The sequence below is a fragment of the Psammomys obesus genome, unplaced genomic scaffold, assembly GCF_907164565.1.
Source record: "Psammomys obesus unplaced genomic scaffold, mPsaObe1.curated_primary_1811, whole genome shotgun sequence".
Lineage (NCBI taxonomy): Eukaryota > Metazoa > Chordata > Mammalia > Rodentia > Muridae > Psammomys > Psammomys obesus.
The window spans coordinates 14496521-14513787 of NW_026592548.1; the positions used below are offsets into that span (position 1 = coordinate 14496521).

The 17267-nt window shown below is 42.7% G+C and overlaps 1 protein-coding gene across 4 annotated transcripts in view; it reads right to left on the bottom strand.

Annotated features, from left to right (window-relative positions):
• Positions 1-7372: 7372 nt before the first annotated feature.
• The window catches only part of Lpar3 (lysophosphatidic acid receptor 3), a 65871-nt gene continuing 55976 nt past the window's right edge, over positions 7373-17267 (bottom strand). For all 4 annotated transcript variants that reach the window (XM_055614366.1, XM_055614365.1, XM_055614367.1 and 1 more), the window contains exon 3: positions 7373-9136. In XM_055614366.1, coding sequence (XP_055470341.1) covers positions 8808-9136 — 329 coding nt within the window. In that variant the 3' untranslated portion in view covers positions 7373-8807. The remainder of the gene's footprint in view (positions 9137-17267) is intronic.

Here is a 17267-nt window from a genome sequence, read left to right on the forward strand (position 1 = left end):
CAACTCCAGGAATCTTTATGTTACGATTCTTTTGAAAATGTTTTCTATGCCTTTAGAACGAGATTCTTCTCCTTCCTCTACATAACCAGTGATTTTTACTATTTCATCTTTGGTCTTTTTGGCTTGTCTGGTTCCTTCACCATGCCTTTAAGCTCAGATATTCTGTACTCTCTTTGAGTCATAGTATCGCTGAGACTTTCCAAAGAGTTGTTTTTTTTTTTAATTTGACGTACTGTGTTTTGTTTTAGCCCCCAGAATTTCATATTGTGTTTTCTTCAGTACTTCTGTTTCTGTTGAGTTCTTCTTTCACATAATCTATTACCTTTCTTATTTTGTTCTGCTGGTTGTGTCTTTGAATATGCTTACAGTAGTTGTTTTGACTCCTAGGTCTGGAGTTTAATCCCAGTTACTCTCATTTGATGTCTGTGTTGGAGGGTTGTTAAGTTTTGGGGGGGATTATGTTGTCTTAAGTTTCTTTCCTGTGTTTCTTATGTTACTGCACTCGGATTTACACATGTGGGCTTACTTCTGTGCTTGGCTTACTTATTTTTTTTTACCAGCTATTTCCTTCAGTTGAGGTATTTGAATTGTCCTTGTGGGATGTGGGTATGATAGACTTGAATGCATAATTCAGAAAACAGTTCCTAAGTCCAGGCGCGCAGGTGCCTGGTGGAAGTTTTGTATTGCTCCCCCAGTACAATATTAACTGAGAGCAAAGCAGATGCTTTACACTACTGTTATGTAAATGTCACAGTAGCTGGGTAATAGCAGTGACCCCTTTGACTTCTGCAGCTTTTGGTGGATAAACAACCAAAGATGAGATGGAGTATACTTAGACTGTGGTGGGTAAAGTTGCTGGGAGGGAAAAATAGGATACTGTTCTGATTCAGACTTCAGAGATTGTTAAAGCTCTGGAAGGTTATCGTTAAGAAGTAAAAAGAGAAGACCATAAAGAGGAGAGAAAATGGAGGAATAAAAAAGAATGCTTGAGGCGTGACTGAAGAGCATAGTGAAGCATGTTTTATAGAGAATTGAGTGGAAAAACACAAACAATATTCCTAAAACTTGACTGAAAAACACACAAAAGCAAAACCGTCATGAGACAATGTATGCAGAGTGGAACTTAAGTAATGAAAATTAAATAACTTACATAATGAAAAACAGGAACTTAAAAAGGGTGAATTTCCGGCTTAGCCACCCTGAGTTAAAGACAGGTGTTCTCAGACCGCTCTGGCTCTGGTAGGTTCCAAATGATACTGGGGTCCAGCAATAGGAGCTGTTAGTCGCTGCAGCCTCAGTGTTCCTGGGTTTCTGGTATGTGGAGAAGGGGCTACTATAAAGCCTTTGGTGACAGTTTCCCTCAGACCTCTGCTTGTCATCCATTGTGGCTTGACTAGGCCCTGCCGGTGGAATGCTGTCAATGGGCAGGCCTTCCTCATGGTTTCTAATGCCTTTTCCTGGGCAGCCTTATTTGGCAGGCTGGCATGGCGCCCACTGGATCTGGGCTCTGATTCTGGGCTTCCCTGTAGAGCACTCCCCTGGCTTAGTAAGTTCATTACTGGCATCATCTCTGGAAGGACAAGAGCATTCTGTGTCTTGTCTTTGCTATTTGCATTCATGGAGTGTCATTGTAAGGCTTGGACTATGATTTCTTTGTCCTGTTCTCAGCCACTAACTCATTTAGACTTGGCGTGATTTTCTGCTAACAGCCTGAAATACACATTTACCCCTAATACAGCAAATGACTCCATCCCCTCTTCCCTATGTCTCTCCACTCACTGTCTGAATGCCTTGTCCTCCCTACTCTTACTAGGAGTGGGATGTCCCTGTGTGACCAGACCCTTGGTGAATCTCGTTCCCATTTCTTCTATTAGTGTCAATGCTGTCCTTAGTCATCACTCATTCTTTCCAACATCTAACCCCTCACTGACCTCACATGCCCCTCCAGCTGCTACTCTGTTTCTGTGGTCCCATTTCAGGAACAACAAAACAAAACAAGAATTGCCTCAAAAATAGCCCATCCTTTCTGCTTCCAAACCTCTCTTCCCATTTTCCTTTGAACCCATTTCAAGCTGGCTCTCATCCCCACCGCTCCACTGAAACCGCTTTGTCAATGTCCTCATAACTTCCAAGGCCAAATTAGCAGTGAAACCTCAAGCCCTGACTTGGAGTGTTTGACACAGACGTTTGCTCCAAGGTCTCTGCGGAGTTCTGGATCTCCTCTTTCAGCGTGAGCTTGCCTTCTGTCTCCCTGATTGACTTTTTGTTTCTCTGTTTTCAGACACTGAGAATCCTCAGAGGCAGATCCTCCAGCCTGCTGTTATGTCTCTATCCACTCACTAGCAGAGCGGATTCTCAGCTCAGGGCCTCAATGCCATTCACACACAAGTGTCTCTGAGACGGAAACCTCCCATCTAGATGTGTTTACCTGGCTGCCTGTTGCCATCTCCACCTGGTCCTGTCTCCATAACCCCAGATGTCACAACTAAAACTGAATTCTAATCATCCCACATGGGTGTTTCTGGTGTCCTATTTCTGCAAAAAGCAGTCCCACTTTCGTAGGAGCTCTGACCCATGCCCTTCACATCATTTTTTTTCTTTTCTTTTTTCTTTTTCATTTATTAGTTTATTTACTTTACATCCTGAGGGTGCCCCCTCCCTTCCCTTCACGTCATTCTTTTTTTTTTTTTTTTTTTTTTTCATAGACATGATCAATTATATTGAAAGAGTCCTGGAGTAATTCCAGTATACAACTTAAATGAAATTTCTAAAAACAATGTTTAAAAGTTCAAATATTAATATATTCATGTACTTACAAACAAAATTTTTGATTATGTATGAAACTGCTAATATTTTTTATTTTATAGGGTTTTTTGTTTTTTTTAATTCTTTATTAATTACACTTTATTCACTTTGTATCCCCCCTGTGGTTCCCTCCCTCCTCCCGCCCCAATCCCTCTCTTCCTCCACCCTCTGCATGCAATGCCCCTTCCCAAGTTCACTGATATGGGAGGTCTTCTTTTCCTTCCTTCTGATCCTAGTCAATTAGGTCTCATCAGGAGTGGCTGCATTGCAAAAAACAAGGAAATCATGAAATTTGCAGGTAAATGGTGGGATCTGGAAAAGATCATCCTGAGTGAGCTATCCCAGAAGCAGAAAGACACACATGGTATATACTCACTCATATAGACATATAATATAGGATAAACTTACTAAAATCTGTACACCTAAAGAAACTAATCAAGAGGGAGGACTCTTGTTAAAATGCTCAATTCCTATCCAGAAAGGCAAAGAGGATGGATATCAGAAGAAGGAGAAAAGAAGGAACAAGTCAGGAGCCTGACACGAGGACCTCTGAAAGGCTCTGCCTTGCAGACTATCAATGCAGATGCTGAGACTTATGGGCAACCTTTGGGCAGAGTGCATGGAATCTTAGGAAAGAAGTGGGAAACAGTAAGATCTGGAGAGGACAGGAACTCCACAAGGAGAGCAACAGAACCAAAAAACCTGAGCACAGGGGTCTTTCCTGAGAGTGATACTCCAACCAAGGACTATGCATGGAGATAACCTAAGACCCCTGCACAGATGTAGCCCATGGCAGTTCAGTATCCAAGTGGGTTCCATTGTAATAGGAACAGGAACTGTCTCTGACATGAACTGATTGGCCTGCTCTTTAATTACCTCCCCCCGAGGGGGAAGCAGCATTACCTTCATATCATTCTTAAGACACACTTCTTTATACAGTATTCAGTCTGTCAGAAAAGTCTATAATACACATGTTTGTATATTAGATTATTCATGCCTGTAATTTTAAATTACCAAACAACATTCTACCAATAACAATAACTATGTATTCCCAGTGCCAAACCCTCTCCTATGTGTTTAAGCTATGATTACCTGAAGCTCCAAAAAGCCATAGAAGATATAATTATTACCCTCTTTAAAGATAGATAAACTAAGGCAGAGAGTAACTTATGGACATCACCTTGCTAGCGTAGGAAAGAGCCACGATGGTGGCCTGAGCTGTGGTCCTCACATCACACACTTGGGTATTTACATAGCTGAGAAGTTCCTACTTACCATACATCATGCTGTATCAACCATCTTAATGTGCAAAGCCCTTTCCCAGTTTGGATTCATTTCCTTAGCATATATTCCCCCAAACTGGATTATTTCTAAGAGTAAAAGCCTTTTCTTCATTAGGGTAACAAGTTATTAAACATTGGCTTTCAGAATCTGAAGTTATACGTAGTTATTAAGAAACTGACTTTTTTTTTTAATAGAGAAGATCTTGGGGGAACTTAAATACATTCTACTCAGGATTTAGTCACAATTTATTTTGAAGGCTCATTCAGTCTTGTGGTTTTTAGTTTCCTCGGTGTTATGTACAGACAATCTCCGTGACAATGTCCTCCTCCCAGGTGATTAGTCACGCTCTCATTGCTATCAAATGAAGAGCCTTTAGTGTTGCTCTCCCTCAGAATGACAGCAACAGCACCCCCATGCTCTGTTCCTCAGATGGAACACTGCTTCGTTCTGTAAGCGGTTCAATCTGCTCTCTTTGAAAATCACAGGAACAGTAAGTCTTACTTTTAATGACTTTGCATGTCTGAATTTTATACCCACCTTTCTGATTCATTGTGTTGTGTCAAGGTGCTAGAGACACGAAGAATGGATGATGTCAAGATATATTGCCCAAGGTTGTATACTAATTATGACCACAAAGAATGTCATTTGAATTTTGATGTGTACTGCATCAAATGTATAGGTTACCTTTGGGGATATATAGCCATAATCATGTACTGACACTGCCTGTCCAGGAGCATGGAAAATCTTCACTTAGTACTTCTTCATTTCTTATCATAGCATCTTAAATTTTTTATTTTATACCTTGGGCAAGTTCTGAGCAAGTTCACTATTAGTTCACTGTATGCAAAAAATACTTTTGGATGTTGGCTTTATAACCCGATAATGGTGCTGATAAGCAATCTCTAGGTCGGTGAGGGACCCTCTCTCAAGAACAAGGTTGGCCGTGTCCTGACGAGTGACATGTCATTGTCATCCTGACATCTGGCCTTCTCATTAGTAAATAAACGTGTGCATACATACCTGCACATGAAATGCATGAAATGCATACATACCTGCACATGAAAATGCACAGACGAGAACAAATGTGCACACATAAAAAACATAAAAGTGACTTCAGGAAGTAGCGGACATTTCTCCCTAATGTGCACAACTATGCAGCACAGAATGTGGTACAGAGCTCTCCCCTTTTGATTTAATCGACCTTACTGTATGATGTGCAAGCGCTAAACTCAACAACAAATAAAGGGCGGGTGCATTTTATGGAAGCTGGGTCATACAAGCTTGAGATTACCGGTACAGAAAAATACTATGTGTTACTGCATAAAATTGCAAAATTTTAAAAACAGCCTTGAACTGCAACATCCAAAAGTTGGTTGGACTGGTGATCACTGACTGTCACCCACGGTCACCGTGTTCCACAGAGTGGTGGAGCACCCACTTTCATGTATGTGCTCTGAACCTTCTGCACATGAGTCAATGTTCCATGCGTTACTGTTTGTGTGTAAACCTTACTCCAGATATTACAGATGATAAAACTCCAGACCCCTAACAACAGCTGTCATCAATAATCTGTCACTGATAATTTAAGAAAAAGCACACTCTAAGACGCAGTGGAGAAAATGAATAAATTACAGCAGCAGAGCAAAGAAGAAAAACCCACGGTAATTACATGCCTAGTAATATTTATATCTCTGTGGAAACTAATATTAAATTATGAGCAAATTTTGTGATGTGTTTGGTAGCGCATCTGTCACACAAAATGTGCTTTCTCTTACTCTAAAAATCTTCATCTTTAAGCAACTTCAACCCCAGCTTCTACCCCTGAAAGACAATATAGGAAACTGGAGGGAGCGTTGGGGATTTCCAATTTAACAGCATGTTTAGTGATCCACAGAAAGAATGAGATTCTATGGTAAGCTCCCTGAAGTCGGAAGGCTGTGTGTGTCATGAATTCTCTTCAGGACACACTGAGGTGCATCATGTTGTAGGGTGATGTGGAGGTTATTTTTATTCCAGGTTCTAATGAGTTTTGAGTTTGTCACCAGGTCACCTTCATGGGTATCTTTACGGGGCTTAACTTCATTACACTTATTCACCAAGGAGGAAAAGAGGACCAAATAGTCTTATCGCCCTTGAGTGATCAGAGGACCAATGAGCTAAAAGGCACAAATGCTTTCAACCTCCGTGAGCCTCTCCTACAGACAGAGCTTAGCAAACACTGTGCCCTGCGTGGGGCGATGGCTGCCTGTGGACAGGATCATACTTGCTGCCACACAGCTGGGGACCTTGCTCCCAGGCCGCCTTAATATAAGGTGGGCAAGTGCTCAGAACACTAGGGAAGAGAGCGCATCAAAACTGACCCATTTTGACTTTCAGCATTTGTGAAAAAGCGTCAAGATACTGGTTTTTCACAAATGAATTCACAAAGTCGGAGGCACACGTGTTGGGAGTTAGTGGTGGCCTTATTTAGAACCATACGCATGCCATCAGGGCCCTTCTGTTGTTGTAGTCAAACTCAGGGCTTCTAAAACCCACAAATGGAGCCACATTTACCACTCAGTTGTAATGAAAATTATTCTTTGCCAAGAAATTTCAAAATCTTGCTTTCAAAAAGATGTCCATTTCCAAGATAGCAGTTTTCACACAGGACTAATTTCTCTTAGCAACACAGAGTGATCATAACACCACAGATGATGCTACAAACTTAAAGAGATGAGGTCTGGCTTGACCTGTGCTCGGAGTCAAATATGGATCTGGTAAAGTCTGGGTAAGATGTTCAGTCTGACCAATGCAATGGATACAGATAAGACTTGCAGACTCGGGACCTTTAGAACTGCGAGGGGAAGTTTCTCTTCGTATTCATTCCCCTCACACACCGAAGGCTGGGTTTTCGGAGTGGTCGTGGTGAACTCTGCAACCTCTCCAACCATCATCTCCAAATATAAATGAATTCCCTGTTCTTGTGCCATTCTCGAGATGTGTGTGAGCATAAAAACAAAAGCTATATCTTTCCACCCTGTGTTTCCACATTTTGGATCCCCTCCAGACACCATTCTGAATATGACACTCGGCTGCAGGTCACTAAAAATGGTTCTTGCCTCAAAATAAAACCTTTAAAGATCCCTTAGTAGCTATTCAGGGACTGGAATTCAATTTCAATTCTCCACCCTTTGGCCAGCTGTAGAGTTGGAATAAAACACTGAGAGTATGTACTTCATGGCAAATTTGATTTTTCTTCGGCAATAGAAATGTGAGTCACAGTTACCACAAGCTGTATTTTTGCTTAGATAATATACAAAGCAATAATGGACCTTATCAAGGGAGAATGGGTCCTTTAAATTTTTTATTTTACAGGTAGTTTTAACATAAGCTTTGGGTACACCCCCCTATGGTGCCAAGCATGTAAAATCTAAGCCTTCAAATCATAATGCTCTATATTTTAGGCCATTATATCTCAAAGCACAACTTCTTAAATTCTTTTATTACAAGTAGTTTGTGCACATAAATGTTACATCACAACAGCAAAGACAGAAAAGATGTAAACGTTTGCAAACTGCATAAATACTATAGTGCCTGCCTTGAAGTTAGTCTTATTTTAAGTCAGAATATTCTCTAAATTTCTTACATAGAAAACACTGGTCAGTAGCCTATGAGTATGAAACTCTGTTTTTGTTTTCAATTGTCTTTTATAAGTCTTCAAAGGAGAATGATATAAGATCAAGATTTAGTTCACAAGTATGTTGGCAGCTTTGGGTAAAATACTAGACATGCAATTACTATACATATGGAATCCAGCAAACCTACCAGCAGTATCCAGATAACCAAGACTGAGTATCTAGTCATGCTCATATTTGACCCTATCTGGAAGAGGTCCAGCTCGCCAGTCAATACCATCATTTACTCTGCTATACAGTTGGCAGTTTAGAAGTGAATTTTCTTTTCTTGTTTAGGTAATTTCTCAAGCCACTGTCCTGGGCTGGAAAGTGTAGGAGGCAGTGGAGGCAGTGGAGGCAGTCGATTAAGCTCTCCATTGCTGACTGACCTCTTCGAATTGTACACGTTGAATTGTGTAAGTAGAGCAGGCAGAGCGTGCCCCCGCAAATGCTAAAGGACAAAAACTTCACACCCCAGAGCTGCTTCCGTACTCTCACCTTTGCAGTGTTCCTTTCCATAAATGTTTTTTTTTTTTTTCCTCAGAAAGTTCATTTGGTTCTAAGTTCCTCCAGAGCCTGTACCGGTTTTTCCCAGGTTCTTACAGTACATCTAGCTCCTGGCCATGGCTTCCTTTGGGAAAACAAAGCTCACTGCTAAAACATTTCTTAACCTTTTAAATGCATGCAAAAACAACTACATAGAGTCTAGAAGCTACACCAGGAGGCTCAAGTACCATTATCTATTATTTCTTTTGACCTAGACCCTTCAACACCATCTTTCAAAACACAGAGAATGGAGGCAAGATGGCAGCGGAGCACAGCATGTCTCCCAAGCTGGAGGATGTTTTGAGCAGTTCATAGACCACAAGTAGGGACCTGCTGTCGTGTCTCCCCTTTCTGCGCACTTTCACTAAACACAGTGTCTTTTATCTTTCTTGACAATGAAAACTTAAAAACCCCAGCAGTGATTCATGGAGACCTCAAACAACTCTGTCCACGGGCTTGGTGAGACAGTGAGGATTCTTAACAGCTCCTTCCCCTGGGGAAGAGGGCCAAGGAGTTGGCTTAGTTGCTGTTTTTGTTGCACACCTGGCCCTGGCTGATGCTGTCCTCCAAGTACTGGCTTCCGGTGTCGCTCCTGCTGTTGATGGTAGAGGGGATGCGGGATGGGCGCCTCTCGGAGCTGCTGTCCTGCGGGGCACAGCAGATCATCTTCCTCATGGTGCTGTACATGTCCTCATCCTTGTAGGAGTAGATGATGGGGTTCATGACGGAGTTGAGCAGCGCCAGCAGCAGGAACCAGCGCTTCACGCGCTGCACGTTACACTGCTGGCAGTTCAGGCCGTCCAGCAGCAGCACCACCAGACCCGGGGTCCAGCACACCACGAAGGCGCCTGTGGGGGGAGAGGAAGAAGCAAGGGCTGCTCAGGCCTTGGATACTGACTCAGAGTCTCTGTCCCTGCCTTTCGTGTTTTGTCACCTGCCAAGGGAACTTATATCTTTCAGAAGAGGGTTAGAGGTGAATGGCCGGGACCCCCTTTGATTATCCCCGGTGTTCTACCTTGCTGGCCATCTGCTCATCCAGGTCTCATTACTGATAAAGGCTAACCTTTATAAAGTAATTATAAAGTGTTCTCCATAGGCGAGCCCCAGCAGTTTTCTGAACCACATTAGAAGGCTGCTGTAGTTACTCACATTCCCAGCCTCTGCGTGCAGGACTCCAACCCTCACAGTCTTACCCATGCTGCTGTTCCCGACTTCAGGCCTTCTAAACGCTTTCTCAAAAATTCTAGCAATGACTAATACATCCCACACGCAACCCCCACAAGCCACGCCGCCCCCACCAAGTAACATTATACAATAGGTTTTGTCAGGGGCAGGCAGTCACAGCTCCTGCGGCATTATCTTCAGACTTTAATCAAGTCAAAAGTTCCATCCATCACAAACGCACACTGGGGCTTCCTGAGCGCTCTGTTCTCTGTGACATATTTGCAGGCTATTTACTTAATCATCTGCTGTGATCTCCATTGCTTTTGCAAGAAGCAATTCTTTCGTGGTGCGATAGATATAGAGCTGTGCTTTGTAGACCGTAGTGGAACACGAACACAATCCACCAGTAACAGGCTCACACCGACCTCACCTGTCAGCTCAGTGATGTTGGAACAGGTCTGATGTTTTGCTGCTTGGTTAACATAGCCTTGGGCAACAGTTAGCAGCCAACTTTTATATTCGACTGTGAGCCAGACCCGGTGGGAGAAATGTTTTTCCTGATTAACTCACAGGACCATGCCAAGAGATTGGCAGTAGAAAAGTTACGTACTGTGGCCATAATAAGTAGGTTTTAGGAGACCCCTAATTTTAATGTGTGTTCTTCCTCCACAGAAGACATTCTTCACTGTGATGAGACCCATCTCCTCTCCGTGACGTGGCTATCTTCTCTCAGTGGCCTTACAATGCCATTATTACAAGTCAATAAACATTCATCTCAAGCTTACAGTGTGCTTGGGGTTGTACCAGACAGTGCCACAGAGCTAAAAGCTAACGTGGAAAAAGGAAGACACGAGTCTATAAAACCCTACCAACAACTGGTTACTCTCATTGGTTAGAAGCATCTCCGGGAGGTTTTCTCCTTGTTGTTCACATAAATGTGGCTGTATATGAGGGTCAGAGCCGATGAGAACTGGTCCCTAATACTGTGTTTGACCTTCTGAGCTGTGGCTTTGCTTGGACCAAGGTTAGATGTGTAAGAGATAAGAGTAGAGGTTAGTTCTCTAATTTAAAATTGCACATTACCAAAAACTACTGCTTTCCCCATCCCATGCGGGTTGTTTGTTTGTTTGTTTCTGGTCTGACTAACATGTGTGTAAAAAGCTGGATGTGAATGGTAGGGAGGGTAGCTGGCTTCCCGTGCACTTATGGTACAACTCCTGGGGATCTCAGCCCCAGAGTAGGGACTGGGCTTCCTCCCCTGTACATCATGGACTTTAGGGCACATCTAAAATTTTAAACTGTGGCACAAATCCTTTGGTGGGTGCATAATTAGTTTAATGGACTTGGACCATTTTTTAAAAAAAGAGAGTACAATAGGATGAAATGACTCAGTATATCACACAGACCAAGGGAATGGTTGTCATTGCATAAAGGTATATTGGCCGTGGAGCAGTGGATCCCTATTTTTAAGAAGTCATTGTTTTGATAAAGTATGTTTGTGTGGGCCTGTGAGTGCAGGTGCCCATGGAGGCCAGAGGCACCAGACCTGCTGGAGCCTGAGTCACAGAGAGTTGTGAGCCCCCTGATGTGGGTGCTGAGAACTGAAGTCAGGTCCTCTGGAAGTGTGGCATGCCCTCATAACCACCAACCCATCTCTTCGCACCCCAAGGCATATTTCTTATTGTTGGGCTTGCTGAAAACTTTGAGAAGCACCAGTTTGAACCTCTTTGAGGCCCTATTCAACTCCAATGGTCTGTGTTTTCCACAACAGTAAAACGTTTATCCCGTTGGTACTCCTTAAAGAAGGTCACAGTGTTGTCAAGAGAAGAGCTAAACAAGCCAGCCATCAAAAGCTAAGGCTGCCAGCTGGGAGGTGAAGAGCCTTTTCTGTATGAAATTGCCTAATTGCAAAGAAACTTCAGTGGGAATGTTCCAAAGTCCTTAGGGAGAAAGGAAAGTTAATGGGGAAAAAAGGGAAATAATGGGAGGAAAGAAAAAAAAATCAGCATCTGATTTTGTCTTTGTTAATTACACAGAAAAATTTAATAAACATGTAACTTCCAGACCAATGGACGGGTGCAAAGGAACTGAAGGAAATGGAAAAGATCTCAATTAGAAAAAAAAAAAGGAAGTTTTCATATAGTGTGTGTGTGTGTGTTTAAATTTTGAAAGCTTTATTTCCCACTCAGTACACAGGTTTATATTGGTCAAACAGATAACCTGAACACTACAAATAAACCTTTAAATTGGTGCCTCATTTGTTATAACATGGTAATACACACACTCACACACTTCCTCTTTCCAAATAGTTTATTCAGTAATGACGTGACTTTTTTTTTTTTTTACTGAACCCTAATTTTGTATGAATTAATGTAATTTTTGTAAATAGACACTAATATAACTTTGGTTTTAGCCGAGAGACCCACTCACGGGCACCACCTAGCCGGTAACAGGCCAGGTGAGGGCAGGCCAGGGAGCCTTGTACCTCGTGCTGGGCTGCCTGCCTGGCAGCGGCCACGCCATGTCTTCTTCTTAACGGGAAGAAAGCACAAGTGCGGCTTCTGGGTTGAGGTTCAGTTATATCCTATCTGGGGTCAGGGGAAATAATCCTGCTGATCTGTTTACATTGTCTCCAGCGCACAGTGAGAGGCAAGTCTTCCGTGAAAGAACAGCCTGAGCGTGGGGGCTGATTGCCCTAAGGAGCAGGTGCTTCATGCTGAGGCCCACATCCTACTCACTTATGGGATAACATAAGACCCGTTGCCCTGAAGGCCAGGTTCTCATCCACATGCCCAACAGAATGCAGACACTGTGGATCTAATAGCTCATATGCTATAGAAACTGACCACACCACAGAAGGTAAATAATTAAAATTTTCTTCTGTTGGGCTGGGAGGATTGCGTAACGGGTCAAGTATTTGCTAGCTACCCTGGGAAACTACCAGTTTAGAGACTCCACCTTGATCAGTTTTCAGCCAAGGCATAGGTGCTTATCTGAGGACCAGTGGAAGAAACTGGAATGCTTTTCTTGGAGAGGACTAAGACTAACGAAAGACATGATGGGTCAAACTGCCTTCTAAAACCTGCCCGTTGATGACACAGAAGAAATAGGCCTGGGCTTGTCCCGGGCTGTTCCGGAAGGTCCCACAGAACGGGACAGAGGCATGCAAAGAGCTAAAGCTCCAGGTAAACAGAGGAATTTAAGAGAAGCCTGAGACTTGCAGGTGTAGCCTCACTGGCCAAGCGTTTTCTTTGTCTACACCATTCTATTGCACACATGGGAGATTTTATGTTGAAATTAAAGATATGCTAAGTTTCTCCTAAACTTTTTTTTTTCCATGGAGGACATTGCCAAATTCTACGTAACTATTCAAGTCATTATAAAATTCAGGCAGATTTGCCTTGTTTTCAGCACATATACAATGCCTTGGCTGAAAACTGATCAAGGTGGATTCTCTAAACCGGTAGTTTCCCAGAGTAGCTAGCAAATGCTTTACCCATTAAGCAATCCTCCCAGCCCAACCAGAGAAAATTTTAATGATTTCCCTTCTGCTCCCTCATGGACCTACTCTCAGCATCTCCGGGAGGGTGTGGAGGTGCATAGGACTGACAGATTCCCTGGGTGAGTATATGGTACAGCCCATTTTATAAACTATCTCTAACCTGACCCAAAATTATTCAGACAATCTGACACTGACAACAAAATCATAGACTCCATATATATTAAATACAGAAAGGGGAAAAGAGGCAGAATCCTTTAAAATAAGAAAAACATATCTCTAGAGATTAATATCGACACCTTAAATTTGGAAAAAATGTTTCTGTACACATATATAAATCAGTGTACAAATACTAGCCTCATAACTAGTCTGTAGGCAAGACACACATGGTCCTCCTCTGGGCGCCATCAGCTCTTTGTTCTGCGTGGTCAGACATGCCTTCCCCTCCCCCAATCTGATGTCTTGTTTTCTTTCCAAACTGAGCTCCCATTCTGCCCCACCCCCCGACTGAACTGCTCCCACCATCACACAGTGATCAATCCTGTTTTCAGCTCCTCTAGCAAAATTTACCTGCCTCTGGGTACACTGCCTGCTTCAGTCCATACCATCATTTCCCTCAGAGCCTCTGGCCAGGCAGAGTTCCTAGAGTTTTAGATATGCTTCTCATTTACAGCACAGCCATACAGGATTTCAATCTTAGTCTCCTAGGTGATGAACTTCGACATTTAGAGCGGCTGACTGAGCCCAGGAGGTAAGGCCCTATTTCCCTATGCAGGCTCTTAGCACTGTGCATTATTCAATGTGATTGTTAATGTGTGGCTCTTATCTTCCTTTCATAAGTCCCCTAAGCAAGCAAGCTTTGCCTCAGATGTTTTTGTGGCCCGAGAGGCTCCACAGTCAGCAGCAAAGGAGATAAGCGGATGAAACTGACTAGAGGCTGCATAGACAGGCGCTATGCTAGCTAGCTGTGCTGTCACCTGCCATCATGAACAGTTGCTACCCTGCCTCTCAGAGCTTGGCAGGAATGGAAACCATGCCCTAGGACTTTGGCAGCTCTCAGAAAAGAGCTCAGAGGAAGTACTGTTCTGTTGATCTGGGTACTAAAGTGAAAGAATGACTGTGTAGGGAGGGTTAGAAACAGTGTGAGTCACCTGGGGAATCCCAAACATCTCAGGATGGCTTGAAACCAGGTAAGTGATTGAGGAAGTGAGAAGGAGTCAGAACTGAAATCTAGACAATCTCGTGAATAGTACTCGGGAGTTTGGGTTGGTGTAGCTCGAACTCTAGATGCATTCTTCAATGACTTCACCCAGAAGAGTAAGCTAGCACACTCTCACACATCCATTCTAGGTGATGACTTAACTTCTCTCCCAAGCATCTAAAATGGTGTGAGTTATATGCCCTTCTTGAGAGGATTAAGAAAATATTTCTTCATACGGCTCATAAAGAAACTCCAATAAGGAAGACTAGGCCAAAGGTTTCTCAGACTCTGTAGCAACTCAATGGATCGTGAAATCAATGTAGCAGTTCACAACCAGCATCAAGAAGAAAAATGAACTGAGCAGAAAGCATCAGCATTTATAAAATGGAGTGACAATCTGTTTCATAAAGTGCGCTTCAGTGTGTGTGCTGGGCTGGGCTGTGAAGGCCATGCTGTTTCTTACTGCAGATCCCAATTTAAAAAAAACTAAACTCCAAAGTACGCATGTGTGTACCTGTGGTTTTCAGACTACTTTTTAAAAGTTGGAGGATACTTTTCCCAAAGAAACTTTTTAATCAGGATTTTTAGTCACGTTTTTCTGACTAAAGAAAGCAAGGGAGAGAGTAGTGTAGTAGTGTTGATTAAACCCCACACCACAAATTCGCTGTCATTTTTATTCCACACGACTCTCATCGCCATCACATCCTGTTATGGTTTGAGTGTGTCACCCATTGGTAGTCATGTTTCTGAACACTTGTCCCCACAGCTGGTGGCACTGTTTTGGCAGGCTCGGGAACCTTTAGAAGGCGAGGTCTTTGGAGGAAGTAGGTCAGTTGGAGATGGCTGTTTGGAGGTATGGTAGCCTGCCTCCTTCCTATCCCACCCACTGGCCATGCTCTCACCAACTAAGCAATGTCTGAGGCACTAGCCTGCCTTAAGATGGACTCTAATCCTCTCTGAACCCCCCATTATGTTGCTTCTGTCTAGTCATAGTGACAAGAAAACCCAATTCACATACATACTTAAAACCTGTGGTGGTCCCACTGACCACACTCTGTAATCTACTGCTATATGAAATTGCTTTTTGAGACTGTTGAGTCTTACATCCATAAGTCTGACATTTCAGAGTCAAGCTATGTTCACATTCTTAGATGGACAGAAGTCGGCTTCCATGTGCATCAGGATTGCCTCAGGGGAGGAATCCACTTAGCAGTTCAATTGCTACCAAGTGAGAATGAGATGTGAGCTAGGTATCTCTCAGGTTAACCAATTCCCTTGGGAGTGCATGGGTCTATGAGACCCACCAGCTTGGCCAAGGCATCCAAAGACTGGCAGAAGTCCAGATGAAAAGCTGACCAGGATCTGAACAGGCAAAGTTTAGGTGGACGGAAGTGGATGAGTTTGAGGGATAGAAAGGAAGACAGAACTTGAAGACATGTTGCATTCTTGGCTCTAGACAGTGAGGGTAGAGAAAGAATCAAAAATAGCTGGGAAGCATGTCTCGGTGATTGCCGAGCAAAGGAAACTGAGGAAGGTCCTGTCTGGGAGGAGGAAGTAATTGTTCCATTATAGGCACGTAGAGTGTCTGCAGCTTTTCTACATGTACGAGAAGCTGGAAACAAGGCTATGACTCTGATAGCAATGGAGAGAAATGTTGACTTGGGAGCCATCATCTGTAGGCTGTAACTGAGGCTGTATGTCCTTCTGCTAGTAAAAATTTACTTAGTAAGTGCCTGCCATACTAGAAGTAGCTATCTATATGATGATAACATTTGAATGCGCAGTCTAATTCCCGTCTATTGCCAAGCAACAGGTCAGTTATACAGTTATTTCTTAATGGTGTTCTATATTCTTTTGGTATCTGTTTTAGAGAATCACTAATAGTCTATTTGGACTATAAATGAACTTTCCTCTCATAATCAAATAAACTAGTTTGAGTGTCATACTTAAAAATAAAAAAACATGAGCTGTCAAAGTTAGTTTTTGATACCATATTAGAATATTCAAGTCTAGCACTGAGATGGCAGTTTGATCACTACGGTTTAAGGTTATAGAAGGCATCAAATTAAAGATGCCTCACATGCAGACTGCAGGTCATAACAAGGGACATGAGTGCTCCAGATGAACACAGTACTGTCGGTCATGCATTTAAGGTAGGCTAGCATTCCCAGGGGTTGGGTGGCTGTCACAGTTACCTTCAATAGTCAACCTGACTCCATTGTAGAGTGGTCTAGGAATAGGGAACCTCAACTGAAGAACTACCCAGATCAGAAAGACCTGCACTGTGTCGATAAGGCATTTTTAAAAGATTGCCAATGGATGTAGCAGGTCCCAGACCGCTCCAGGCCGTGTCACCTTTGGGCAGGTGGTCTTGGGTTGTGTAAGAAGGTAGCTGAGCAAGCCAGTCATTAGTGTCCCAGTCTTCGCTTCAGTTCTGCTCCAGGCTCCCGCCCTCAGTTCCTGCCATAGTGCGCCCTGATGGTGGGCTGCAGCACATAAGATGAAATACATCATTTCCTTCCACTGTGCGTGGTCGTGGTGTTTGTTGCAACACTAGGTAAGCAAAGTAAAACAGTGACAGACGGGTCGTCACATGATTAAAGTCTCAAGTTGCGCAAAACCTCATCTTCAGAACTCATGTATTTCTATTCCATTCTCTTAGACATATGTACATATTTTCATCTGTTTAAAAATTCACACATGCAATTTAAAAAAAAAAAAACTTTGACATGATAGTAGCTCACAAAACACTCATAATGACAAAAACAGCCACTCTGGCTAGTCTTGCTCTGGCACATGGACTACTAATTTTATCAAGCAGGAAGATGTATTTTAAATCGGTTCACTCTGTCATTCTTTGTTTTTAGCCCAGGAAAAAGCCACAGAGCACAAGCAATAATACTAACCTAGAAAGCCACAGGGCTGTCTGATTTACTAAAATAGAAAATTACAGCCCCACATAAAAATCAGGTGGTGGACTTCATTCTGGCAAAGCAGTCTTCATATTTGAAAAATCACAGCAAAACGGAAATGCAAAATAAAGAGGTGTTTCTGGTTGAAGCTTAATGATATATATATATATATATATATATATATATATATATATATATATATA